Genomic DNA, 26,499 nt, shown 5'->3' with positions numbered 1-26,499 from the left:
AATTCCTTCAGCATGCATATGGCCATAAAAAAGAGATAAAGCTTGAAGTCATCCACACAAACACGGGCAGAAGAAGAAAAAAAACTTCCCTAGGATTTTGAATTATACAGCAGCAGCTTCCTGTATTTTACACCTGCAGAGTGGGAGGGAGGCTCATCTGACTACAGAAGACTGAGTCTGACTGGAGGAGCAACAAGAAGTTCCCTGCATCTCCGATTTCTTTCTCCCCAATTTCAATTCTTCCCGTCTCTCTGCCAACTAAGAATGCTACTGCACATCTTGCATTTGTGGACTTCATTTGTAATTTTTCTTCAAGGCAGGTAAGACAGTTTTAAGTTGGAATATATGAAACCTTTCTTTAGTAAATATATTATTTAGAATGCATGTTTATTTGACAGTGTGTTGGCTGATATGATTTGACACCATAACAGTATAAAATAATACAGCAGGAGATGGACTATGTGCTTTTTTGGACTAAGACTGCAAATGTTGCAGTTCTCTTAAAGTACGAGGGAAGGTGCATTTAATATTTCATGTATAAAAGACAAGTTTTACTAAGTTAAAATGAGCATTTATGTAAAAAAAAAAAGCAGGATTAAAAAAAGTGACCTAAGATTCAAGTAATTTTGTTGATGATTTTACAGTTTGAGGGATACTTAGAAATAGTTCTCCTGAGTAAGCAGGACACCTTTAATTACCAAATATACAACAGCAAAATCAAATCACAGGAAAATGTCAGCACATCCAGAGTTGCTTGTCTTGGCAGGTCTGTGCTTTGTAAGGAGATGAAGTTCCCCAGCAGGGCACTGAAGCCCCCCTCTCCGTCTGACTTTCTGGACAAACTGATGGGACGGACGTCTGGCTACGACGCTCGCATCAGACCAAATTTCAAAGGTAACGCATGGTGGCGTGCAGAAATTCAGAAACAGGTGTGAGAAAGTGTGCTGCTCAATATGCAGAACAAGCTGAGCGGTGAAGTGGCACAAATCAGTCACAGATGGGTCAGAAGTGAGAGATGCTGCAGGCTAAGATGTTTTCACACTGAAGTCTTGTTTTTTCTTTGTCATGTTTAGTTACTGTGTGTATATTGACCCACAGCCTGAGGTTATGATTTTTTTTATTTATTTATTTTACACAGACCATTCCTTCAGATCAGTTTTTTTTCTTCTTGGCAGAAATGTGCGGCCACCCTTATTTTTATCCCATAGGCGCATTTCAGTCCAATCTTGATCCCCCCCTACTGAGTGAATCCAGCAGATTCTCTCTGACACACTTCCCCCTCAGCCTCTGGGGTCGCATTTCATATATATTTCATCCTTGCTCCACATCTTTTTTTGGTGCATGCTGGGTAAATCCCGGATGATTATCTATAAATACACTAATGTAACTAAAGCAGAATCAATAAATTATTGCCTCTTAGGAAATGAGTCGCTGAAATATTTAAAGTTTTAGTGGCTGACAGATGGACCACGCTAATGGGAGCGTACTAGAAATGACAACACAATTTCATGCTGGTTATCTTAGATGAGTCTGTTTATCAAGACACTGTGTGGCACATTAAAAAGGGAACAAGCAGATGTTGTTTTACGTTAGTGCTGTGCTCTCTACCTGCTCAATACTTCATGTGCATGGCATTGTGAGAAAACATCATCAGTGGTATTTAAGGAATTAGTGTCACTACGATGTGTGATGGCAGTCTGTTCTTATCAGGTCCTCCTGTCAACGTCACCTGTAACATCTTCATCAACAGCTTCGGATCTATCACTGAAACTACCATGGTGAGAAATTCCTGCTTTATAGATACATGCCCAGTAAATTAAATATTTGTTTTTAAAGATGACACAAGTTGTGGAAGGAGTATTCAGATATTTTACCAGTACAACAAAGTAAAAATACTCTGTGACAATTGCAAATTCTGCAAGAAAAATCCTACTTAAAGAGCATAAGCATTAGCAGCAAAATGAAGCTAAAGCGTTGAAATAAAAGTTGTGTTTGGCTCCTCTGAATGACATATTTTCTTTTACATCATTAGATCATTTTTACTAAAGCATCAGAGCATGTTACTGTTGTAACTGCTGCAGGTGGAGCTAGTTTGAACGACTTTATATACAGTTTGATAAACAGAGACAAGAAAAAGGAAAGAAGAAAAAGTTTTGCTGAGATATTTAAACAACTCCTAGATATCTAAAATGTTACACATTTTTTTGTAAGATACTGTATTAGTAGCCCAAAAGGTTGGAAAACACTGGTTTAATTTTTATCAATGTGCTGTATTTTGAAAGTTTGTGTGTAAAATCTTCATCTTAGTAACTAAAGCTTTCAAATTATAAAATGCAACATTTCCCTTTGAAATACAGTGAAGTAAAAGTAAAAGGTGTCATAAAATGGACCTAAAAAATACACTTAAGTACGGTACTTGAGTGTTCTTCAAAAAGTGCATGATAACTAAAATTCCAGTGCTGATTACAATCTCTATCTCCAGGCCAATTTACATTAAGATACCAAATTTTGCATTTAAATTAAGACTTTATTTTAGTTCAGCAACTGCTCTCTTCATGTATCTGTATTAGCATTAGCTTTACTCTGACTAGCTAACTTTGGGCTTTGGGATTTGATCCTCTTGTAAGCTTCTGCCTTACTGTAAAGGATTTAGACTTCTCCTTAATATGCTTGTTTTTGCTCAAGGTCTGCAGTATATACACTACAGTTCAAAAGTTTGGGGTCACCCAGACAATTTCCTGTTTTCCATGAAAACTCACATTTTTATTCATGTGTTAACATAATTCCACAAATGTTTTCTAATCATCAATTAGCCTTTCAACACCATTAGCTAACACAATGTAGCATTAGAACACAGGAGTGACGGTTGCTGGAAATGTTCCTCTGTACCCCTATGTAGATATTCCATTAAAAATCAGTTGTTTACAGCTAGAATAGTCATTTACCACATTAACAATGTTCAGACTGTATTTCTGATCAATTTAATGTTGTCTTCATGGAAAAAAATGCTTTTCCTTCAAAAAAGGGACATTTCTAAGTTGACCCCAAACTTTTACACAGTAGTGTATATGCAGTATATACATGTCCTGGAGTTGTTATTCCTAACATTTGCCACTCAAAATAATCCCTCATGATCCATTAACTGTACAACTCAGGCTTATCTTTGAACGTATGATCAGAAGAATTATGTTTTACCACAATGGTGGAAGATTAACATCCTTAACCTCAGTCAAAGTGACAGTAACACAGTGGAAAGAAACTGTTACAGGTCAAAATCCTGGATTCACTACTTTGCTTAGGTCAGTGTACGTAAATTAGCATCAAAATATATTTAAAGTACTCAGCGAATGGCCCATTTCACGGCAATAAATGACATAACTAGATTATAATTATTGATGCATTTTTATGCAGACACCACTTTACATATGTAATGTATAATAATACATCAGAATGCTTCTTGCTGATTGCATTTTGTAGTAATTTACTCAAAAAAAACAAAACATATAAATCTTCAGATTTGAGGCAGAACTATGTCCGATCTGCTCCATCATCGCCACCACTGATAATGTATGTGAGGTCAATAATATCTTAATGCACTGAATCTTGAGTTAATGTTCAGTAATAGTAACCTAATTGGTTTCTTATCTGTCTCTGGAGCACTCTGTGGTGGGACCGAGCCGACCGTCTGTTATTGAAATGCAGCCTGGCACCATTTTTTAAAAGTTGCTGAGCGTGGCACATTTCAGTGCAGAGGCTGTTACAGCAGAAACACCGCTGTGATTAAAATGGCTGTTGTGTTCATTTCTGTTGCATCAAATATAGCAGCTGAGGCTTTTCACAACATCAGTGTCGACTCACTCATTGTTAAAAGGCGGGTATTTAGTCTCTAATTTACATATTTGATTACGCAGCAGAAAAATCCTCATTTTTGCTGTGTTTTGTCGGATCTCACTCTTGCCTGTTGATAAAAACGGTGAGACTCACTGTAATGTACGTCTTATCAGTAGATCTCAAGGTTTTTCTTTTTGTTCCTGAAGTTTTGTAGCTGTTACCAACTTGTGAAAATCCAAGAACTTGAGAGGTTAAATACATTAACTGTGTTTTAATAAAGCCTCTTCTGGTTTTACTTGATGCCAGTGCAAGGGTTTCAATTTCTATTACTTGGACAACAGGGCTGGTTGATGCTTATTTATCAGATACATTAGTCTCTTTAGTGTTTATTCCTCTGAAACATTTCTGGCTCCTCTCGCTATTTGCAGAGGCCAAGTTTCATGATGCCTAAACATACTGTCATTAAATTATGGCTAATTAATGTCTCTAAACACCATCTTGTAAGTTCATTACATAGTGTCAGCAACGATTCCCTCATTTCTCTGTCTCTGTCAAATAAGGAGCTAACCCATATTCATGGATGGTGTCTGGGATGGCTGTGTTTTGTTGATTTATTCAAGTTTAGAGTTGGGAAGACTTTTCTAAAATGTGACTAAGAGAGAGACATCAAATTTTAATTGAAGAAATTGTAAGTGGAGTTTGCTGTCACTGACATTATGAGCACTTGGCTCCATTTGTCAGTGTTTTCTCACACAGTCAGTGTTTGTGTGGCGATAGTGCCCCTCAAGTGTTGACAGATGCTGCAGGTTTGTTTGTTTCTGGCTTGTGACTTCTTTCTTTCACTCTAGTAAGATGCGGAGACATATGCAAAATAGAGAAATGTTACAGAATAGGTGAAAGAACACTATATATCTCAGTAAAATTCTACTGCAACATGAATCCCAATTTGCCACTTTCAGGTATTTCTGACTATTAGTGTCATTTCTAATTTTGCGTTAGGACTACCGGCTCAACGTATTTCTACGGCAGCAGTGGAATGACCCCCGACTGGCATATAAGGAGTACCCAGATGACTCCCTGGACTTGGACCCCTCGATGTTGGACTCCATTTGGAAGCCTGACCTGTTCTTTGCAAACGAAAAAGGAGCAAACTTCCACGAGGTCACAACAGACAACAAACTGCTTCGGATTTTCCAGAATGGAAATGTCCTCTACAGCATCAGGTGATCTGTTTTTTAAAGTGTGAATCCCTTCTGAGCTAATGTGCCAGATTGTATCTCTATCTCACAGTATGAAGCCACGTGAGCGGTTTGTTAGGTTGCCCAGTGAATAGGAACTTCTACATCGAGGACTTACTCTCTAAGTATATGGTCCACTACGTGTTTATTTCACTCCAGTTCAGTTCAGTTGTAATTGTGTTGTCCAGCACACGCTGTGAACAACTTCATGTTAAACCATAACTGCAGGCTAAAACAGAATCAGGTCAGTAATGTGGCACTAAAGCAGTGGTGAATCGTAGCGTAATGCTGAGGAGTTATAATTAGATTGTAAGAAATGGGGAGCACTGTTTAAACATCTATTAGCGACACGAACCAGATCATCTGCTGCACTGCTGGATACTGAACCTTAAACCCGTACACCCTTACCCGTGTAATAACAGCTATAAGAACCTGTTCAGACATATAAATGAATCAATAAATATTAATATTTATGAACTCATTCCCTCCCCTTTTCTGCAATATTGCTCATTTGTGTGAGAGGTTTTACTTTATCTTCGCTGAAATAAAGAAAAAAAGTGAAGCGATCAGTTGAAGTCATTGTGGCTTGACAAAGAAAGCTGTGACAGCTAAAGAACTTCAATGCATTATCAGTAAAATGCTGAAACCTGTGCTAAGTACTGATTTTTTTTTTCTTTATCTTGATTTCTATGTCCTGAGACGAGGGGAAGCACTCTCCAATTTTTCATTTTTTATTTTTTCACTGATGGTAGTGCTGTGTTCTCAGCTCATTTTACATCAGGCCCACCATAGAGACTGACACTTTGTCTGTCAGCACCTGTCAGTCCTTTCTGCAGCTCAGACTGGGTGCAGTGAAATAGAAAGATTGGAAAGGAGGACAGGTGCCAGAGAGGTTTGAGCAGCCTAATGTGACCCTTAATGTAGGGTGAGTGTGCAAAAAGGGTTTGAGTGACACCAGAGCAAGAAAAAACTGGTGCTGTGAGATTTGGAGGTAGTGGTTGACTGGGTATCCACACCTTTCTGTCTAGTCTTGGGTTAGAGAGAGTAAGGGTGCTACCTTTTCATTTTCCACACCATTCCAGTACCATTATAGTGTTGCTGCATCTCTTTTCCAGGCTCACGCTCACTCTTTCCTGTCCCATGGATCTGAAAAACTTCCCCATGGACAGCCAGACGTGCACGATGCAGCTTGAAAGCTGTGAGTTTATGTTTCAATGCAGGCAAACAGAACATCACTTTTAGATTTTGTTGTAAACTCATTGCAAATTGTCTCTCTTTCCTCTAGTTGGCTACACTATGAATGACCTAATTTTTGAGTGGCTGGATGTGGGAGCGGTGCAGGTTGCTGATGATCTGATGCTGCCTCAGTTTGTGCTAAAAGAGGAGAAAGGCCTCGGCTACTGCACCAAGCACTACAACACAGGTACATGACATATGACGACCTGCCGTCCTACATCCTCCATACACATGATCAATCAGCTTCTAATAAGACGGTCAGTGTGTACCTCTACCTTCTCCTGTGGTTAGGCAAATTCACCTGCATCGAGGTCAAGTTCTACCTGGAGCGCCAAATGGGCTACTACCTGATCCAGATGTACATACCGAGCCTGCTCACCGTCATCCTGTCCTGGGTGTCGTTCTGGATCAATATGGACGCGGCCCCGGCCAGAGTGGGACTGGGAATCACCACTGTGCTCACCATGACGACGCAGAGCTCTGGCTCCAGGGCGTCCCTGCCAAAGGTCAGAGGAAAATGGAGTTATGTTTGTCATGAACTCTGTGATGCTTTTAGGAAAAAATAGTCAGATTGACTGTTTGCATTAACCTTTTCAGACTTTGAAAGATCCCCTGTGATGAATTTTTTTTTAAACAAACATGTCTATATGGGATCAGTGGTTACCGCCGTTGAAGATCCCCACTTTGTGTTCCAGCCTTCCTAGGATCTTTCTGTGTGGAGTTTGCATGTTCTCCTTGTTCATGCGTGGGTTTTCTCCGGGTTCTCCAGCTTCCTCCCACAGTCTAAAAATAAGCTGAGGTTAACTGGTGATTCGAAATTTCCATAAATTTGAATGTGAGTGTGCTTGTCTGTCTCTATGTGTAGCCCTGCAATAGACTGGTGACCTGTCCAGGGTATCCTCTGCCTTCACTCTAAGTCAGCTGGGATAGACTCCAGCCCCCCACGACCCTAATGAGGATTAAGTGGTATATAGATCATGGATGGATGGATGTCTATATGGTGTTTTTTTATCAGAAAGAAAGTATATCATGAGTAAATTAGGAATCAGCGCCGTGAATAAACATTTCTATGTTAAAACTGAGTGTACTACTTAGTCTCACAAACAGATTCAGTCGGCCAGAGTTTCTTACGTAACCAACCCATGAAAGCAATCATGTCATCTTCATATTATACTCCTTCAGAATCAATTTCCGGATCAAACCATTGACTGTATATTAAGACAGCTGAACCCTGCACAGTGTCATCCATACATTTCCCGAGGAGTGATTTTGAAGCTCAGTGTTGTGGCTCCCATTGTCACCATCTTGGCAGTCCCTAAATCCTGTGGACTGACCACAGCATCCATGTGTTTGCTGAAGCTCGTAGGACTTAAATTGGTCACATCCTGAATTATACATAACATTCAGCCTTAAAAAGGTTTAAACGACTAAGTTACATAATATTTACCCCTTGTGCAGTTGTCATAAATGGGGAAAGTAGCTGTAGAGAACAAAAGCATTTTTTTCCTAGGCTGTAAACATGTTTACCTTGGCTGGAAAGTTGGACATTTTACCCTGGGCATCTATGGGGACCGTCTCACTTTTGGATTCGAAGAACTCCAGTTTTTGGAACTTTTGTGTAGGATACATTTTTCAGCCTCAGAGGTTGCTTCTTGTTTTGTATGTGTATGGCTGAATTACTCCAATATTTCAACTTGCCACTGTGTAGCACTTCACAGTGTTACACAATGTGAGCTTGTGTACTTTTGCGCTTGATCTGCAGCGAAGGGCGGAGGGGACTTCATGGATCTGCATGTTCTAGAGGGAGCAACATTGTAGCGTTACATCTAAATCTTTTAAAGGCAGCAAAGGTTATTTTTAATGGAAAACAGACTTCTAAATATGAAACTTTGGGACACAAATGTGGGTTACTAGGGGCCTAGACAATAACTAAAGAGAGTTTCTAAATGTTTTTTTTAAAAAAAACAGCTTTTACTTATGAGGAGAAACTTATGACGCCATCATGGTACAAATAGAGGAACGGGATCATTGTTCTATATTTGTCATTTATCATTAGTGAGAGCTGTCTGTAGTCTTTTTTGGAAAAGCTAAAATTCAACTGTTAAAACCAGAGAAATTAAACTAATAATGTTGTTTCGGATAGGAGGAGACATTTGCAACACCCACAATTCTATTAACAGCTTTAAATTAAGCCACGTTAGCGTTTGATAACAGGTATGAAGCTATTTGTTCCAGTCAATTCAATCACAAATTTTGTTGGCAATTCCCCAAGAGCTAATTGGCCTTTTAATGACTGTGTAAAAGGTAAAGAAAAAGCAGGAGAAGCAGATCCTGAGCTTAAACAGACGTAGTAATATCACAATGTACAAATACTCTCCTACAAGTAACAGCATTGACAATTTGCTTGAATAAATCACCAGATGAGGAGCTTTATGCACTGTTCAATTCAATCTACTTGCATAGCATATTTAGGAAGCTGATTATATATTGTGTCTGTAAAAAATTACAAAATGGACATATAAAACATGGTACAATAAGTTTTTATATAATGACACTTAAGCTATTCGGCTTAAAGTTACAATGAGCTCCATTGTTGTAGTGCTTCTTACACGTTAATGGAGCACAATAATGATATAAAAGCATAACAATAATAGAGTATGGGCAAATATATCATAATAAATTGTACTTTAAGTATATTTTGCTGCTAATAATTCTGCACCTTTACTCGAGTAAAATTTGAAAAACTAGATTGTGAAAGTGTTTTGTCACTGTAGCTTTTCTAAATATACTCATGTCATATGTCATTTTTTCTGCCATGCTTGAATGTCAACGTGACATTTACCTCTACACATAGAGTTTGGGATCCTATAGCATATTTCACTGCCTAAAAATGTCATGCAAATTTAACTGACTGATTGGATTGTCACGGTTTTGCAGGTGTCCTATGTCAAAGCCATAGACATCTGGATGGCAGTGTGTCTTCTCTTCGTATTCGCTGCACTCCTGGAGTATGCAGCTGTTAATTTCGTTTCACGTCAGCACAAGGAGTTCTTCAGACTGAGGAAGAAGCTCAAGGAGCAACAGCGGCAGAGAGCTGTGAGTGCAGCCCACCCACTCAGCCCCTCGGGCAGCTGTCACCTGCTATTCCCTACGCCCAGCTTTGCATGAGCTACAATTCAGTTGCATGCTGCATTCTGTCCGAGAAACAGAGACACCGCTGACCTGTAATTAATTTAAGCCTTCACCTTTTTCCATTGTTAGCTGAATGTTCTCAATGTCTTGCTGCCTCACTTTGGATACCATGAGAAGAAGAAAAATAGGGGAAACAAAATAGGCCAGACTGTCTTAAAATATATCACACTTCTTAAACGAAGCAGTGTGACAGCAGCTGCAGGATTCATTAACGCCTTTTTAATATTTATCCCACGATACACAAAACATCTGCTTCAATTCTTTGCATTTATTAATAATTGGGATCATGCAATGCAGCTGCAATTTACTCCACCTTGAAACATCTACGCAGCACAGCAGAGTTGTGTCACGATTACAAACTGTTCATTCAGAGCATTCTGTTTGATGATTAAATTCATGGACTGTTTTTCCCCATCAGCAGGCAAGCACCAGTGACAGTAAGGCAAAAGGAAACAACGTGTCAGGAAACAATGCTCCTCATGGGAACGTAGCCCAGCAGTGCAGCGCCTGTGCCAGGGTGAGTACTGTAGCCTTGTTCAACAGCCACTCACTGGCTCCAAAAGAAGAAAGTCAGCAGTTTAACTGTGTGACTCTCAATTAGTGCAGCTCTGCTCTGCTGTGTCTTTGTGTTTCAGGAGGAGGAGCTGGCACAGCAGGGCTTTCTCTTCCAGACTTATGGACTGGCACTGTCAACAGGTAGTGCACCAGAAATGGATGCAACACCAGTGTTTGCTGATTTGCCTCCTGGTTTGGGTTTCTACGAAATACGCAGACGCTTTGTGGATCGGGCAAAAAGGATCGACACCATCTCCCGAGCTGTTTTCCCCATGAGTTTCCTCATGTTCAACGTCCTCTACTGGCTCACCTACAAAGTTCTACGACATGAAGATGTCCAAGCCACACTGTGACAATGTACAAACTGGGGACTATGACCACAGTGGATTCTTTTAATTCTGCTCTCTTCACTGAAACATTTACAGGCTGAGAGTTCTCAGCTGAGCCATGCAAGATGCATTATGACTGCATGTCCAGCGCCACTGGGAAACTCCATAACATGGAAGAGTCCATCGCTTTCTTTAAATTTTTAATACTTCCAAAGAAATGCACTTTTTATTAGTTCTGATGCTTCACACCATCAGTTTACTGTGTATGTGTACAGTCTGCATCTCAATGATGTCAATTCACACTTTTATGGAAACATTGCTCTATGTGCAGTTACTGTACTTTCACATGTATTTGGACTGCAGTGCATCTTTACCAGGTCCACACTTTCTACTGTGCACTAGTTTTACAGGTGTTATAGTTGACAGAGTCCAAAACTACATGTCACAGAGTGTCACAGAGGCAAAACGTATATCACTACAATTATCTCTGTAGTGTTTCTCACCTTATCTATGTTTTATAGTCCTAGGGAAGAGATTGATATATTATTTTATACTGATATAAATAATTTATGTCCATTGTAGGCTGCAGACCTCAAGGATTGAATGCTATTTTTTCATGACAAACATATTTTATTTTACATAAGCAGTTATTAGTTATAATTTAAAGCCTCCAGTAGAAGACCTATCTGTTTTTGAAATGTGTTTGTTCGTAACATAACCCTAAAATGAATTTAAAAGAAACATATTTACTGCCATCACTGTACATTAATATAATGCCATGGAAGGCATATAATCAATTTTTTAAATTATTATTATTGTTATTATTATTTGTCGAATCATCAATATTCAATCAGTCCAGTCAACAAAAATGAGAGTAACAACATCCATCCATCTATCCTCTATACACCGCTTTATCCTCACTAGGGTCGCGGGGGGTGCTGGAGCCTATTCCAGGTGACTCGGGCGAAGGCAGGGGACACCCTGGACAGGTCGCCAGTCTGTCGCAGGGCTACATATACAGACAGACAATCACACTCACATTCACACCTACGGGCAATTTAGAATCATCAATTAACCTCAGCATATTTTTGGACTGTGGGAGGAAGCCGGAGTACCCGGAGAAAACCCACACATGCACAGGGAATCAAACAGGGGATCTTCTTGCTGCAAGGCGAAAGTGCTAACCACTACGCCACTGCGAGTAACAACAGGTTGTTGTAGTTAATATAGCATTTTTAGACACTAATGAGCTCCGGAGAGTGGTGAATTATGACAATTGGCTTTCATTGACATTACATCAACTACACTACCGTACCGGTCACTTAGAAATGTCCTTATTTCCATCCATTCTCTATACACCGCTTTATCCTCACTAGGGTCGCAGGGGGTGCTGGAGCCTATCTCAGCTGACTCGGGTGAAGGCAGGGGACGCCCTGGACAGGTCACCAGTCTGTCACAGGGCTACATATATAGACAAACAATCACACTCACATTCACACCTATGGACAATTTTAGCGTAATCAATAAACCTCAGCATGTTTTTGGACTGTGGGAGGAAGCCAGAGTACCCGGAGATGTCCTTATTTTTGAAATAAAATATTTTTTTTTCAATGAAGATAACATTAAATTAATCACAAATCCAGTTCATTGTTAATGTATTAAATGACTATTCTAACTGGAAATGGCTGATTTTTAATGGAATATCTACATAGGGGTGCAGAGACCCATTTCCAGCAACCATCACTCCTGTGTTCTAATGTTACATTGTGTTTTCTAATGGTGTTGAAAGGCTAACTGATGATTAGAAAACCCATGTGCAATTATGTTAGCACATGAATAAAAGTGTGAATTTTCATGGCAAACATGAAACTGCCTGAGTGACCCCAAACTTTTGATCGGTAGTGTAAATCAAAAAATGTTTAATTCACTTTGTTGGAAACTGGCTTCCTTGATTGTGGGAATGGCTTATGAGATGGTTATTAAAGATATTGCTTACTGTGTACAAGCTTGCAGAATGTGTATGGTATTGATGCTTAAATAGTCCAGCTAAGTTTGATAGCAAGAGTAAATTGTCCCTGTGTTTTGTTTCTTAAGAAAAAAAAATCCCTGGAATGTTTTGTCAGTACATCTAAAATAAAGAGATGCTTTAATTTTCAACACTGAATTCCTAATAGTGCAGCCTTCCTTATGTACAATGACAAAAAATGTAACAGCAAGCTCATTTCATTTGCACACTTAATTATCATTTGTGATATTTCTGTTTTTAAACTATGGCTCTCTGTAAGGCCGACAGTATCTCACCAACACTGAAGCAATTTTCACTACATTTCTCCTGCCTCTAATACCTTTCTCAGTCAAGCTTATTATCAATCCTCACTCTGCTCTTAAGTGGTAAAAATGCCACTGCAACAACTGGCTCTCGAGTTCTTCCCATATGCTATTACTACACTAGCATTTCTGTGTGCATCACCAGTGCATCACTGGAAACCTCTCATTTTAAAAATAAATCTTGCCATAAAATGAAGATGTCACATGAATATTTCATGTTAAAAAGTAGCTGTCATATGCATGTACGGTAGAAGGTGTAAGATTGAATACATCAGCACTATAGGAGTATGTATGAACAAGCCTGACCTCTTTTTCGAGAGAGCAGCAAAGAGATGATCAGAGAATCCTTGATACTGAACTGTTAAATTACTTAAATGCCAAATGATTCCAGATTGCATCCTCTCTCAATAATATCGTTCTTTCTAAGTTGAGTATTTTTTTGAGTATTAACGATCAAAAACAGACACTTTAGAAACGCTACACTGAAAATTCAATCCCCAAAGTAGAAACTCGGTGCAACAAAAGTGAAAACACCTGTGACCACTGAAACAAAATGTAGTACCACTAACCCACTGCATTATGGCTCCACGTGGAAAAGAATTGCCAGAACAACTGAAAAATCGGATTGTGATTCTTAACAAAGCTGGAAGGAGGATACAGGAAGTTCGGAGACCATTTAAAAATCTGTCAAATCACAGTTGCAACAGTAATCAGGAGAAGAACTATCTATGGAACCACTAAAAAAAGCTTCTTCTAAAATGACATCAGTATGCTACTGGCACAATCTGTTGAAAAACAACATGTAAAGAAGGCTGACTAATGTTAGTAATGCATTCTTGAGTCAGATGAGACTAAAATAAATTTGTTCAGCACTCATGGAATCCAATGTGTTTGGTGTGAGTCAGGTCAGGACGACCACAGAGAATGCATAGTCCTGTCAGTGAAGGACAGAGGTGGGAGTGTGATGACGTGTGGCTGCATGAGTACAAAAGGAGTCTTTACAGAAGAAACAAGTAAAACCTGACCTTGCCGAGTATGCCACCTAACTTAAATCCAATAGAACACCTTTGGGGTGTTTTAAAAAGAAAACCAAAGCAACATTACTCCTTCAGCAAAACGCAGCAAAAAAAAGTGTCTCTGAAGAATGTCAGAACATCTCTACAGAAATGTGTGAAATACTAGTATCCTGCATGCAAAGAAGGGTTGAGTGTGTTATCAAAAATAAATGTTGACATGCAAAGTTTTGAGAAAAATAAAAGATTTGAATCTGAGCAATCAAAGGCTTTTGTTTGAGTCCATGTTGTCAAGTCTGCATTTCTAATATAGTAAATCTGCACTATTAGTTTTTAATTTTACATGACAGCAAACAAGCAGCTACTACTCATGTTACAAGTAATGCAACTGCTGTCAGATGATACTATTTGTAGTGATATTGGACACCTTTGTACACTATATTGTGTACTTTAAATCAACCTTATCTTAAAAACACACAATGCAGCTTCACGTGCCTCATCATTTTTTATCTGTTTGCCAGAACTTAGTCCAATCCAGAGACAGCTGCACTGTACATAAACTGTATTCTGACTGCACAATTGATTGCATTTCAAGTCCAGATTAGCACTTCAGCTGAGATTTTGCACTTATAACCACCAGAGGGAGATATTGGCTTATTCATATGACATGTAAGAAACGATGTACTGACCGTGCCACACTTTACCCACCCCAGATTACACACAGCACATGAAACGTTCCTTTTTACTCAGTGTGAGGTGAGGATCTCTTGCTGATTGTGACCGCAGGATAAGCAACAGCTGAGCTATATGGCATTTATATATGTGATAGTAGCTGGCAAACAAATCATTCTTTTCCTACAGTTTAGTAGATTTTTGCACAGCATTTAAATATGCAATACTATTATTACAATGATTATTCTTCATATTGTTTTGCTTTGAACTGCTTCAGATGCTGCAAAATGTGTCTCTACAACACTCAGCTGGTTGCTGAGATGCAGCCCAAAATACTGATATGCAAGTAATCATTGTTTAATTATGTGAAATAAAAATGTGGTAGAAGATGAATGAGATGCACATTACTTGCATGTGTGCATGTATCCTGATTGTAATATCAGTGTTTGCTCTTTGTGCACTAATGCATAAACTAGCAACAGGAACACTGCTCAACATGGCTCCAATACTGAATGAATCTGTGGTGAATTTGCAATAAGTTCCATTTTGGGAGTGGGGTTCGTCCCTCCGTGACCCTCCACCACTGTGTGTCCACTGGCTGGAGACGTGGCAGCGCCTCCGGTCATATGATTTTTGGTTCATACTAGAACCCCACCCCGTTATTGCCCACCCTGAAAAGATTTTTTTTTTTTTTTTTAATTTTTACACCATCGCCTCTTCGCTATTTCAGCGTGAAATGTCAGTATAAACTTCTGCACTGACACATCAAGTCTTGCGAAATTTCTCCTGCATAACTCAGCACAAACACTAGACATGGATTTTCGTGGCGGTGACCACCCAAAACAGTGCCATTTTTAGACGTTTACTGCTGACGTTTACAGAGGCTTCAAATAGCTTCCGTTGTACACTGGTAGTGATTGGACTGTCCTGTTCTTGAGTGAGCTAACCTACTGGTTGAACAAGTCCGACATTCTTCACTTCAATGGAGGAACAGCCCAAAGATCGGGCACAAGACAGGCAATACCACCACCACGGAGAGGACAGGAACTCTATTCAACATACAACTTGTCTAAAAAATGATCAGAGCCACATCCAGTGCCAGCATCAGGAAACGCAGACGAAGAAAACAGGTTGGGCCATCCGGAAAAGTTAGCTAATGCTTGCTAGCCTTGGTCAGCTAATGTCAACGAGCCGACTAGCATTTGCTAACTAATGTGAACTAATGTGATTGAGGGTTTAGCTTGCTAGCTAGCTATCAGTTCGAGCTACACGCCGTTTCTTGGGATAATTTAGGACACGTTAGAGCTGCTGAGCAGCCGGCTGAGTTGACCGCCATCGGACGAGAAACCAACCATGATGTTAGCTAGTGGGCTAGCTGACGTTGCGTGACAGTTGTCGCTGGTGGTGGTTTGACATATCGGGGATTGACCTTGTGCGCCGGTTTCACCACCCATTTTTCTCTTTCAAATGCATCTAAATCGTTTCGTTAAAGCCCGTCGGGCATGTTGTTAAATTGCTGTAACTACGTGGCGAATCGTCCTCAGCAGCAGTCAAGGCTTTATCTTTTTCCTATCAGCATGCTTGTGTCCAGTTTAGGAAACCGAGCCGGCTCCACTGGAATGTTCTGAGCTGCCATTTCCTGTCGGCCATGTTAGAATATCACTGCGAGCTAATGCTATAGTTACCTGGCTGCTTAGGAAATGCTGTACAACCTCGGTACTTTGCCGTTGTGGCATTTCAGTGTCGTGTTTTGCCTACATGGGTTGCAGCTGTTGGGTGGCTGTTGCGGATCCAACTACCGGTACCAGGGCGTGTTAATTGCAACTGAGCCGCTGGTTAGTTGACATTAGCTAACGCTAGCTGTCTCTGACAGGCCTGTTGCATGTTGTCCAGTGAAGCCACGCAGCCACTCGATTGTGACCACTTGATGTTGATTTCTGCAGCAGAACAGGTACTGTGAATGTCGACCTTATGTTAGCAGACTGCTATATTAACATGCTAGTGAGCAAGAAGCTGCCCCGTGTTTCAGAGGCTGTATGCTGTGCTTACAGACATGGGGGCAGCACCATTGAATGGGAAGCCCCACGTTGACACAGCAGTTCCCATGCCTTAGTGCAATGCACAGGCCTGTTTATGGTTTACTGCCAGTCCATATGTTCATCATAAATGTTACTGGGAGCCTTACTTATACACCTTGTAACAACTGGTCTTTGATGTCAGATCAGATATTCTCAAGAAAGTTAAGCAGCTTAAAAATCCTGTTGCAGATGATGGTTGTGACAGTTATTACATGTCTATAATCTGCTTATACATATATATAGTGAGTGCAAGGGTCATCTTGACATATGTCAGGAGGTACATTTTCCAGAAACACTATAAAGATAATAGATTGTTATCAAGCTTATAGTCTGTGGGTGGGGTTTAAGTAGGACACCAAGTAAATGTTTATGTATATAGCACATTCACATTGAAAGTTTTTGAGTTGAAGTGCTTTCCTGCATTAAAGGAATGCTGACAAACCTAACAAATTTGAACATTGAAGTTTAGACCCCACATTTGGTATATATGGTGTGACTCCACCTGTTTAAGTGTTAAGGTTTCAAGCCCCCCAGTAGATTAAATAAAATACAACTTCATCTGCTGTAATATATTTTTAGGCTGAGTCTACTGTGTTATTAGTCAGGGAGATTAACCTGACAGATTAAGAACTCAAGTCATGACCCAGCAAAAAATATGCATGAAGATCCAACAAATCCAAAAAATCCCTGGATCTCCTTTGAGCAAGCTTTGTTTATGTTTTTATTTTTCTGTGTGTCAGTTTGTTTTTGACATAAGCACCAATTTAATCTGTAGATATCAGAGACCCAAGTATTTATGTCAAGTGTGAGTAAAATGTGGGTCTTTAATACATGGAATAAATTTGATTATGTTGCATACCTGATTGTATGATCTTGTGAACTTCAGTGTCCATTCATGCTCATAGACATTTCTAGTATGCCAAGATGATTTAAGGCAAATTCTTAGCTTACTTTATTTTCTATATTTGTAAAGGTTTAGATGAACTGACCGTAGATGCTGTGCTTATGGCAGTTTTCTGCTTTGTAGATGGTGGTTGATGTGTTCTGTCATTTCAGTATGAACTGATTTTGTTTCCCCTTTCAGGCAATAAAAAAGTAAACATCAGTGACGAGGAGGGGGAGAAGAATCTACATCTGTCTGATACTGTGGGAATGTCGCATCCCCCCAACAGCAATGGTAACAGACACATAAGTAATACAAATGTGAAGCAGAAGTCAACGCAAAAGCTGTACACGACTGTTCCAAAAGTGAGCAGCAAAGGATTGGACCATAAGAAGAATATGGACCTTAAAAATGACAAGGAAAAGGCCCTGGATTTGACTCATCATGAGGGCCAGCCTTTGGATAAGAAGGACTTGGTGCTGGTTCAAAATGGCGTTGTAAACTGTGGCTTAATTACAAATGGCTATTCTAGCAAGGACAATGATGGCAGCGGCTCCGAAGGTGGATATACTACTCCGAAGAAACGCAAGACCAGATGTAACAACGCCAAGAACACTGATAATGTGATAAGAGAAAAGGAAAAAGACATGCAGCAGGGCAGCAGTACACAGGAGCCGGGGGCTTTTAATCTCGAGACAAATGAGAAAGGAATGACCTCCAGACTCGATGGCTTTAGAGCCTCTCATAAAGTAGAAGCTCAGTCAGCAGCTAGAAGGGCTGTTGTGTCAGAGGCTTCAGTGGGTGAATCTCAGAGGAAAAACTCTGACGGCAAAACTGTTGGCACCTTTGGTAAAAAATCTGAGGAAAGGCACAAAGGCAAGCTTTCCTCACCTTCAAAAGAGGACTCGTGGACTTTGTTTAAGCCCCCTCCAGTATTTCCTGTGGACAATAGCAGTGCTAAAATTGTTCCCAAGATCAGTTATGCAAGTAAAGTAAAAGAGAACCTCAACAAAGTAGCTCAAGGTGGAGGAGAGGCACTGCCTCCTCCTGTTAGACTGTCACAGGTCCCTATGTCTGCTATGAAAACTATCACCTCAGCTAGCTTTACTAATGGTCCTGTTTCTGGAAATGGAAACGGCTGCCCATCAGTGGGTACCTTCTTTGCTCCTGCTGCTAGTAGTATTCCACCAGCCCCATCTATCCCAAGTGGCGAGAATGTAGCATCTCCTTTGGAAAGTAACTGTAGCTCTACAACCAGTCCTGTAGATGGCGAAGCATATGAGCTTAGAAAGTGTACTCTTTTAATTTACCCTTTAAATATGCAACCTGTGCTCCCTAGCGCTCGTCACCTTGACCCACCGGCTGCTCAGACAAATCAGAAAGCCCTGGGAGACATCTTCCAGAATCAGTGGGGGCTTTCCTTCATCAATGAGCCCAACCTGGGGCCAGAAGGAGGAAATGGGCAGGTGCCTGCAGAGGACAAGACTACTGTGGTCACATCTCAAAGCGAGTGTGAGGCTGTGGCTGCCAAGGCTACTCAGCCCTGCTTTGATGTTAGCCCATCATTTTTAGAGCCTGGCACTTTGGCTCAAGACCCTGAGAAAAGGACTTGTAGCCCTTGCAATGTGTCTGTTTGTTCCCCTGCTTGTGTGATGGTTGAGGAGGAGAACAAGCTGCAGCCATGTGGCCAGGACAAGACAAAAGTAGAGGCCAAGGGTGCAGGTTCTGCAGCGTCGGCCTCTAGTAAAGACAACGGTGCTAAGCCTGCACAGGGCCAGCTAACCACTTTGTTGTTTGGCTCATCTAAAGAACAGGCTCACTCTAAAGACACTGGCAGGAGGTGTAGCTGGGGGTCCTTTGACGTTAAAGCTGCTGTCACTTATCACACTAAAGGTAATACTGACTACATTCTCCATCTACGTTCTCTGTCAAATTATTCTGTGTAACCATCAAATTTGTAATCCATAAGCCTAAATTTCTGTTTTTGCAACACATACTACAAACATTACAAGAGCAGCTACTTTGTCAGACATATTACAGTAGAGCAGCGTGTTTATCTGTTTACAGCACTGCCAAACAGGTAAACCAACGCTGGTCTGCAGTAACTGTAATTTGGTTTTATTCTGTACAAATGTGGAAGTATTTTTCCACTTGACATAGGAGCACTGTAACAGTAGTGTTTTTAAAATCTTTCTGAGGAGTTGAATGCATGCACCTGCCACTCTCCATCTTGCTCCATTATTCCCTTGCAAAAAACAAAAATGATCTGCTTTAAAAAAAAGTTGAAGTTACATTTTTGATGAACAATCATGCTTAAAACTCACCATGACAAACATATTGCATATTTTGATAGACCTTCAAAATAAAAGCCAGCTATATTTTGGCAGTAGTGGTAGTTTCAATTCGGAACAGAAATATTGAACTCCTTCACTGATAATTAGAACTAACATATAGAAAAATATTTTTCAACTCTAGATTCAGAAATGTTTACATATAATTTTACACTACATTCTTTTGGAAATATCAGTTTTAGATTTTCTCAAAATAATTCTATATGACCTCTTATTGCAGATTGTGAAATAATATCTGTTTTGTTTTCCTTCAACAGAAATGGAATTCATTTTCAACTTGCGAAAACAAGGTAAACTGAGCTTTGTGGTGTTACTTTTGTCTGACGTACTGCTTTTAGAAATGTTTAGGCAGCGTACCAGTTTAGCTTTGCCCAAGCAGAAATGGCATTAAAATGCATAGATTTTGGTTAAATAAGGTAACGCAGACTCATTTCCTTAACTGTACGTGGACCGATCATTCTTACTGTCAGTCGTAATCACCCCCCAAAGGCCCATTCTGAGCCAGGAAAAACCCTGTAGTCTTGATCCAAATGTAATTGTTGTAAAGTGGAACTGACTGCAGCACAGTCGCATCTCAAAACACAGAGGATCCATCCTAAACTGTAAGACAGCCTGGTAACATGATTGTCATGTAATCAGAACACCCCCCCCCCCCCCCCCCAAAAAAAATGTTAAGAATGAAATTATTTGTGTACATGCATTAACAGTATTTTAGTTATAAATACCAGTTACCTGTTATCAAAGCTTCTCATTATAAATGATGATAACATACGTGGAAAAAAACATGGTTGTAGTTTGGAAACGTGCACAAAAGCTGCAGTAAAGTCTTCAACACGGCTCTCGAAGACAACCGACTGCGTAGCATCAAGTTCACTTAATAGTAAAAGCTTAAAAGACGAAAGACCACATATGTTTTTATCATTGTTTATTATTGAACCGCAGAAACATAAGCCACTCGAAGTAATCACCCGCAGACACACTGTTAAAATTATCGAGTGTGACATACTGCTGGTGGATGGTCCTCTGGTACTGCAGTCGGGCCAGCTGGCAACTGAAATACAGCAATTATTCCAAACAGTCTGTTGATATCGACTCAGACATGAGTTCAGTGATGTTTGAGGCTGTTGAGCTAAAGGGAAGTTTGCCATTATTTCTTGGGCTGTGTATGATTTTTGCATTGGATTCTGATGCTGGTCTCAGTGTCATATTCGAGTAGAACTGCCATTAAAAGTTGTTGACACTTAACAAATTCTAAACGTATTTTCAATTTGAAATGCGTACAGAGTATTTGCAGGACATGTTTGTCTTCTTTTGACAAATGTCGTGAATTTTACATACCGACGTGACTGGGATCATGTTAAACAATCTAACTTGTTTCCTCCTGTCTCCCCCCTCTGCTGCAGATCCAAAAAGAGTAGTGATTTATGATGAGACCAAGGACGGACCTGATCAGTGAGGTAGATCGTCTACAGTACTTACCTTCTTCTCTTCTGGGTGCTGCAGTTATCTACCTTGGAAATCACAAATCCTGTTGGATAGATAAAAGTGACAACTGTGAAAACATTGATAGTTTAGCATGTCAGATTTTCCTTGGAATCTCGGGTGGAGTAACAGACTTCTTTTGGGGCATCAGACAAACAAACGTACACAAACACACACACACACACACGAACGCATGTTCTGGATGGACGTTAAAGGAGTTGATCGGTGCCTCTCCAACATGATGAATGGACTCTTGCAACTTTGAGCTGTGATAGTCGTTTGTCTCGTGGCTCTTTCAGGATGATGTTCGGGAGTTCAACAAAGGAAGGTGTCTTGGACTGCACCTCCCTAAGCCTTTATCCTGTTGAACTGCGGCAGCCGTCAGTGTGACTATGGGAAGCCTCAGTCATTTTCTTTCTTCACGCGTTCAAATGAGTTCATTGTAGATATGTTAGACGTTATACATACACACCCGTGTGCAAGCTTGAATTCATTGTGAATGAAAGGAGAAGACACTTTGCAAAGAATGCCTTCAAGTTGTGGAAGAAACGTCTTTGGAGTCCTGTTAAACTATAAGTTAAGAGGAAGCTCATAGGTGAGGCCCCATCCAGGAAGGGAGAACCTTGTCTTAAATCCTTTAGGGAAAATCAGAGCCCAGAAATGTAATGTTCGCTTTTTCTTTTGTGCTGTTTCATGTGACCTAACATCATGAGTATTATCTGCATTGTAGTCTGAACCCCAGAGCACAGGTACAGAAGTGCCCAGTCTGAAGGAAAGCCACGCCCCTTCATTTCATTGTTTGTTAGTCGTGTCAATGATTTTAAAATCACGTCTCCGTTAAATTTCAAACCTTTTTATCTTGAAACGTCTCATACATTTCATGACTGTTCCTCAATTCAGGTTCATACACCTTCTAATATATGAATTCTGAGCTTCAGAATAAGCTCAGACAGAACAAGAGACATTTCTTCCATTGAGGTCTTCTGTGTCTTGTGCTCTTTGTTCAGCAGCAAGACTCAGGATGTCCACATATTATTTTGCCTACATTTCTGTTCAATTCCTCTTGTCAGCAGAACATGTGTTGCATTTTACAACTCTGATATAATTTTTTTTGCATTTGGTCTTTACTTTTCTGCCTCACGGCACTGTATTTCTTGCATGTTTACTAGTGGAATTGAATGAATCAGAGGTTCATCGCCACGCAAAGATAACAGTAACACAACCATTGCAATACTAATCTAGGCTCCCCAACTAGCCACTTTGTCAAACTGTGTCGAAATGTGAAGATGAGTTAGAGTTTTATGTTTTACTGTGGATAACATTTTATGTTTGCAAACCAGTGTGCAATAACACCGTGTGATCCATGCGTGTGAAATGGGTTATGTGGAGCTACAAAATCATCACCCACGATGCTGGTGTGGCCTGCAGTTCAGTTTAGTTTGTTCGGGATGTTTAAGGTGCGTGTTCAGTTTGTTGCACAAATTCTAAATTGATTTTAGTTTTTCTTTTTAGCGAGGGGAAAAAAAAAGACGCTCACGGTGACAGATTTCCTGAAGTCGAGGGAGCCCAAATTTGCTAACTGCTAACTGGCCAGCTGTGGCATCACTTTTATCACCATCTCCAAATCAGGATTGGTTTAATCAACATAACAAAGGAACTGTTCAGGTTTCTTTCCTCTAGAAGCTATGATTTGGTTAATGTGTGGATTAATAGCACTTTATGTAAACTAATTATTGCTTTTATCGTATAATTACTAGAAAAATCTATATGTACTGACAAGAAATACTCCTTGAAAGAATGGCTCTGGGCTGTTACTTTTCAGAAAAAAAGTTGCTAAATACAGAATTATTAAATGTAACTCAGGTAGTGTTGATAAAGCCATGACTGTGTTGAATATTGTTTTTGCCAAACGGCCCCTGTCATGTAACGTTCTCCCATTGGAAATGTTGGATTGGAGTCCTACAATATAGAGTCTCATATGATGTGACAACACACCAAATAATTACTTTTGAGGCAAACTGTCATGGCGTGTGAGGTGCTGTCATTGATCATTTTGAGCTCTGAAATAAGTGTTTATCCCCCCCCCCCTTTTTTTTTTTTTTTTTACAAAAAAAGCACATTGCTCCATGCGCTGTTTTCTTTGTATACTAGACCGTAATCTTCCTGCAATCTTTTTGACGGTTCATTTTCTCCTTCACGTGTTCATAGTGAAGCACCTCTTGATTTGTTAACACTGAACATCAGCGGCGTGTTCTTCAGGGGTCGCTGTAATCTGGATGTGAGCTTTCAAGTACACTTCTTTCCACTGTGTCCTGATTAGGCAGCGCCGCAGAGGGAAAGCCCGCAACTGCAGCCGTGTTTTTGTACAAGTCGTCTTGACATTTAACTTCCGCGTCCAAATCGCAGTCAGCTCTCTGGTATTGAAAGTGCTTTTGTTTTGGCTTCCGTCGTGCGCCGTGTGATGGATGAGGCGAATCATCAGACGCTGGCCTCGTTCTGTCGGATCTGGTCAGCGAGGAATGCATTGAGGAGATATTATCCATTAGAATTTTTATGTTGTGGAATTTAATCTAGCTTAAAGTTACACGAAAAAGTAATTTTCTCTGATTTCCCCCCGTAATCCGCAAAGAAAGCGACATAATCAGGTGACCATATGCCAAATTGTTGAAAGTGTTATCAGTGGACAACGATGCATCTGTAGGCTTCTAATTGTAAAACAGGGTGATCAAAATGAGTAGTATGTGATGTTACAGTAGTCTTACAATGAATCCTTTTTTTCTCTTTGTGTTTTTTTTTTCTTTGAGAGGACTGTTGTGGTACAGGGAAATCAGAGAATCACCTACCCTCCCACCCCAAGACTCCTCTTTTTCAAGCACTTAATACAGCACCAAGGCTATGCTGAATATGCATTTTTTTTGTTTTTCGGAGATAGAACTATTATTTAGCATTGTAGCCTGCAAACCAAAAAACAGGTTCTTGAAGCTGAGTAGATGGTTAATCAAGTGATTAGGGGGTGGGGGCGACTGACTGTTGTTGGTGTTGTTGAGAAAGAAAGGAGAGATAAAAACAAAAAGCCTGATCACGTGGAGTTTCTATTTCCACCCCCTCAGGATGTGCAATCACCTCAAGGATGCTGATGCAGGCTTCCAGGTTGCGAGTGGCAAGTTTGTTTGTTTGTTGGGTGTGTGCATAGCAAGTTCTTCCTATTATATGCAAGTTCCTCGTATATTTCAAAAAAAAAAAAAAAAAAAGGCTGAGAAAAGTCCTCCCTCTCCCTCCCCCTCTGTTGTTTCATGTTCAGGTGCCTGTGTGGGGAAAAGAAAAAAAAAAAACCTTTTACAGCAATTTTGATTGTTTAAAATCTGCTTCCAGCATATTTCCGTGCCATTTTTTTTTTTGGTTTCTTCTTCTTCTTTTTTGTAACATTTGCGATGCTGTTTAAGTTTGCGTACAGCTAATCCTAATTTCTTCCTTTTAAGCAACGTGGACGCAGCTGAAAGCAATTTTATGTGTTTTGCGTATTTTTTTTTTCTTTTGAATTTTTAATGGCTTGGAAATTGTGACCTAAAAGCCAAAATCGGTTTGAATGGGGATGGATAACTGCTTGCTGGTGTATACTCATGCCAGTCCATTGTCAAGATAACGTCTGAAGTAGCACATAATTAATTTGAAATTGATTTAACAAATTAATCTTTTAACATATGTTTTTAAAGTAATTTGTTTTTGAGTTATAACCTAATTTATCCGTAGATGCACACGTTAGGATGAGACTAAAAGGATAAAGAAAATCAAGACGTCTCATTTTTGATGAGCTTTAGATGTTTTAGTTTTTGATTAAGGCTGATGTAGACCTACCCCCCCCCCCCCAATAGCACCAATGTTAATATATTTGAATTTACTCTGTTGTTTTTTTTTCCAGCAGATTTTATACAACTTACTTTAATACATTTCTGCAGATAGTTGTGATGGAGTGATGAGCATTGAAACACACTGCATCCGGAGTTCCTCGTAATATATATTTTATTTTGTTGTCGTGTTGTTGATCATGTTGTGAGGAGGAGTGAGGTGTTAACGTGCAGTTCAACAACTCTGAATCTGCTTTCGCCAAAGGTACACTACTCAGATATTCAGCTACTGAACGGCACAGACAGGGAGGGCGATGAAGAAGATGAGGAGTCACTACTGTAGCAGCTGAATGTCACTTTGAGCGCGTCGTAATAGAGCGAGGAGAAATCGTAACAAGATAAAAAAACAAATACCGAAAGTGCTGCTTCTTCATCCAGTAATCAGTCATCTTGCAATGGGAAATGCTGGACTTGGTGTTTGTGCTCGACTTAAAAACTGTCCCTCCTTTAAACTGTCGTTGCCTCTCGTGGAAATGTTTTAATTTAGGGGGTGCTTTTTTTTTTTTTTTCCCAAATTTTTGTTGTTATTTAGTGACACCTGAGAGGTACAGTGTTTCTGCTTCCACACGAGGAGGAAAGTCAACAAGGCGACGTGTCTTTACAGGATTCAGTCATGATAAGAGATGATATGTTGTGCCGAGTCATCTTTTTGTTTTGTCTCTGCGTCATCTCAGATGGCTGTTGTGCTTGTTGATGCATTACTATTATTCTATTTTTTTTTTTCTGGTCTGCTCCTCTTATCACTTCTCCATCGCCTGCCCCCCTAAAACATGAGGCAATAGCATTTCTTTCTCAAATGTCTTACAGGTTGGCATTTTAAGTTTTTAAGTGAGCAGTCTGATTATTTAATTTTTTTTCTGAATTTAACAAAGTGTCACATTACAATGTTTGTTCTTTTTTTTTAAAAGCATGATAAATAACCCTCAAATTCCAAACAATGTAATAGTCAATAAAAAATGAAAACTCCAGTGTTCACAATTTTAGTTTCCATTAAAATGTCAAATTTTCATGAAGAAGGCTGTGTTTTTGTTTTTTGTCTTACAGTGAGCGCACACTGACACAATGATCTTAACCTCGTGTACGAAACATTTTACTTCTACAATTACATTTAGTGATACATGCAAGGTTGCTGTTACTCATTTTCTCATAGTTGTACAGTTTTTCTGACATGAGACCATGCGAGCAAAACTAACAGAAGGTCTCGTAAATGAAAACAACTTTGAAACCCAGAACTCTAAAAGACAAGGCCTAAAGTTATAACACAGAACCCACAATAAGGCCTATAGCATGTTAACTGCAATTGAGTTGTAGAGTTGGTGGAATGTGACTAATTACAACTTGTAATGTGCATGTACTTAAATATTTCTGTAGTGTTCCACTTCTTCTCTTCAACACTGATCAGGTAC

At 39.8% G+C, this 26,499-nt stretch overlaps 2 protein-coding genes across 4 annotated transcripts; both read left to right on the top strand.

Moving 5' to 3' along the window:
• On the top strand, positions 1-12,545 carry LOC110950609 (glycine receptor subunit alpha-4-like). Of its 2 annotated transcripts, none has more exons than XM_022193291.2 (10): positions 1-320; positions 767-894; positions 1,711-1,778; positions 4,831-5,054; positions 6,185-6,267; positions 6,355-6,492; positions 6,597-6,811; positions 9,243-9,401; positions 9,919-10,014; positions 10,133-12,545. In XM_022193291.2, the coding sequence occupies exons 1-10, from the start codon at positions 265-267 to the stop codon at positions 10,403-10,405; spliced, it is 1,440 nt and encodes a 479-aa protein (XP_022048983.1). In that variant the 5' UTR covers positions 1-264; the 3' UTR covers positions 10,406-12,545. The 2 variants fall into 2 exon arrangements, with proteins under 2 accessions (XP_022048983.1, XP_051793811.1); XM_051937851.1 differs by having other exon boundaries at positions 9,916-10,014.
• Positions 12,546-15,101: 2,556 nt separating this feature from the next.
• On the top strand, positions 15,102-26,109 carry nufip2 (nuclear FMR1 interacting protein 2). 2 transcript variants are annotated; one of them, XM_022193321.2, is made up of 4 exons: positions 15,102-15,524; positions 17,557-19,248; positions 19,964-19,996; positions 21,110-26,109. In XM_022193321.2, exons 1-4 carry the CDS (start codon positions 15,377-15,379, stop codon positions 21,160-21,162), a joined length of 1,926 nt encoding a protein of 641 aa, XP_022049013.1. In that variant the 5' UTR covers positions 15,102-15,376; the 3' UTR covers positions 21,163-26,109. The 2 variants fall into 2 exon arrangements, with proteins under 2 accessions (XP_022049013.1, XP_022049014.1); XM_022193322.2 differs by lacking the exon at positions 15,102-15,524 and adding an exon at positions 15,534-16,345.
• The last annotated feature ends 390 nt before the right edge of the window (positions 26,110-26,499 follow it).

The sequence above is a fragment of the Acanthochromis polyacanthus genome, chromosome 17, assembly GCF_021347895.1.
Source record: "Acanthochromis polyacanthus isolate Apoly-LR-REF ecotype Palm Island chromosome 17, KAUST_Apoly_ChrSc, whole genome shotgun sequence".
Classification (NCBI taxonomy): domain Eukaryota; kingdom Metazoa; phylum Chordata; class Actinopteri; family Pomacentridae; genus Acanthochromis; species Acanthochromis polyacanthus.
The sequence above is the reverse complement of the archived record's forward strand: the minus strand, read 5'-3'. Positions and strand labels throughout refer to the sequence as shown.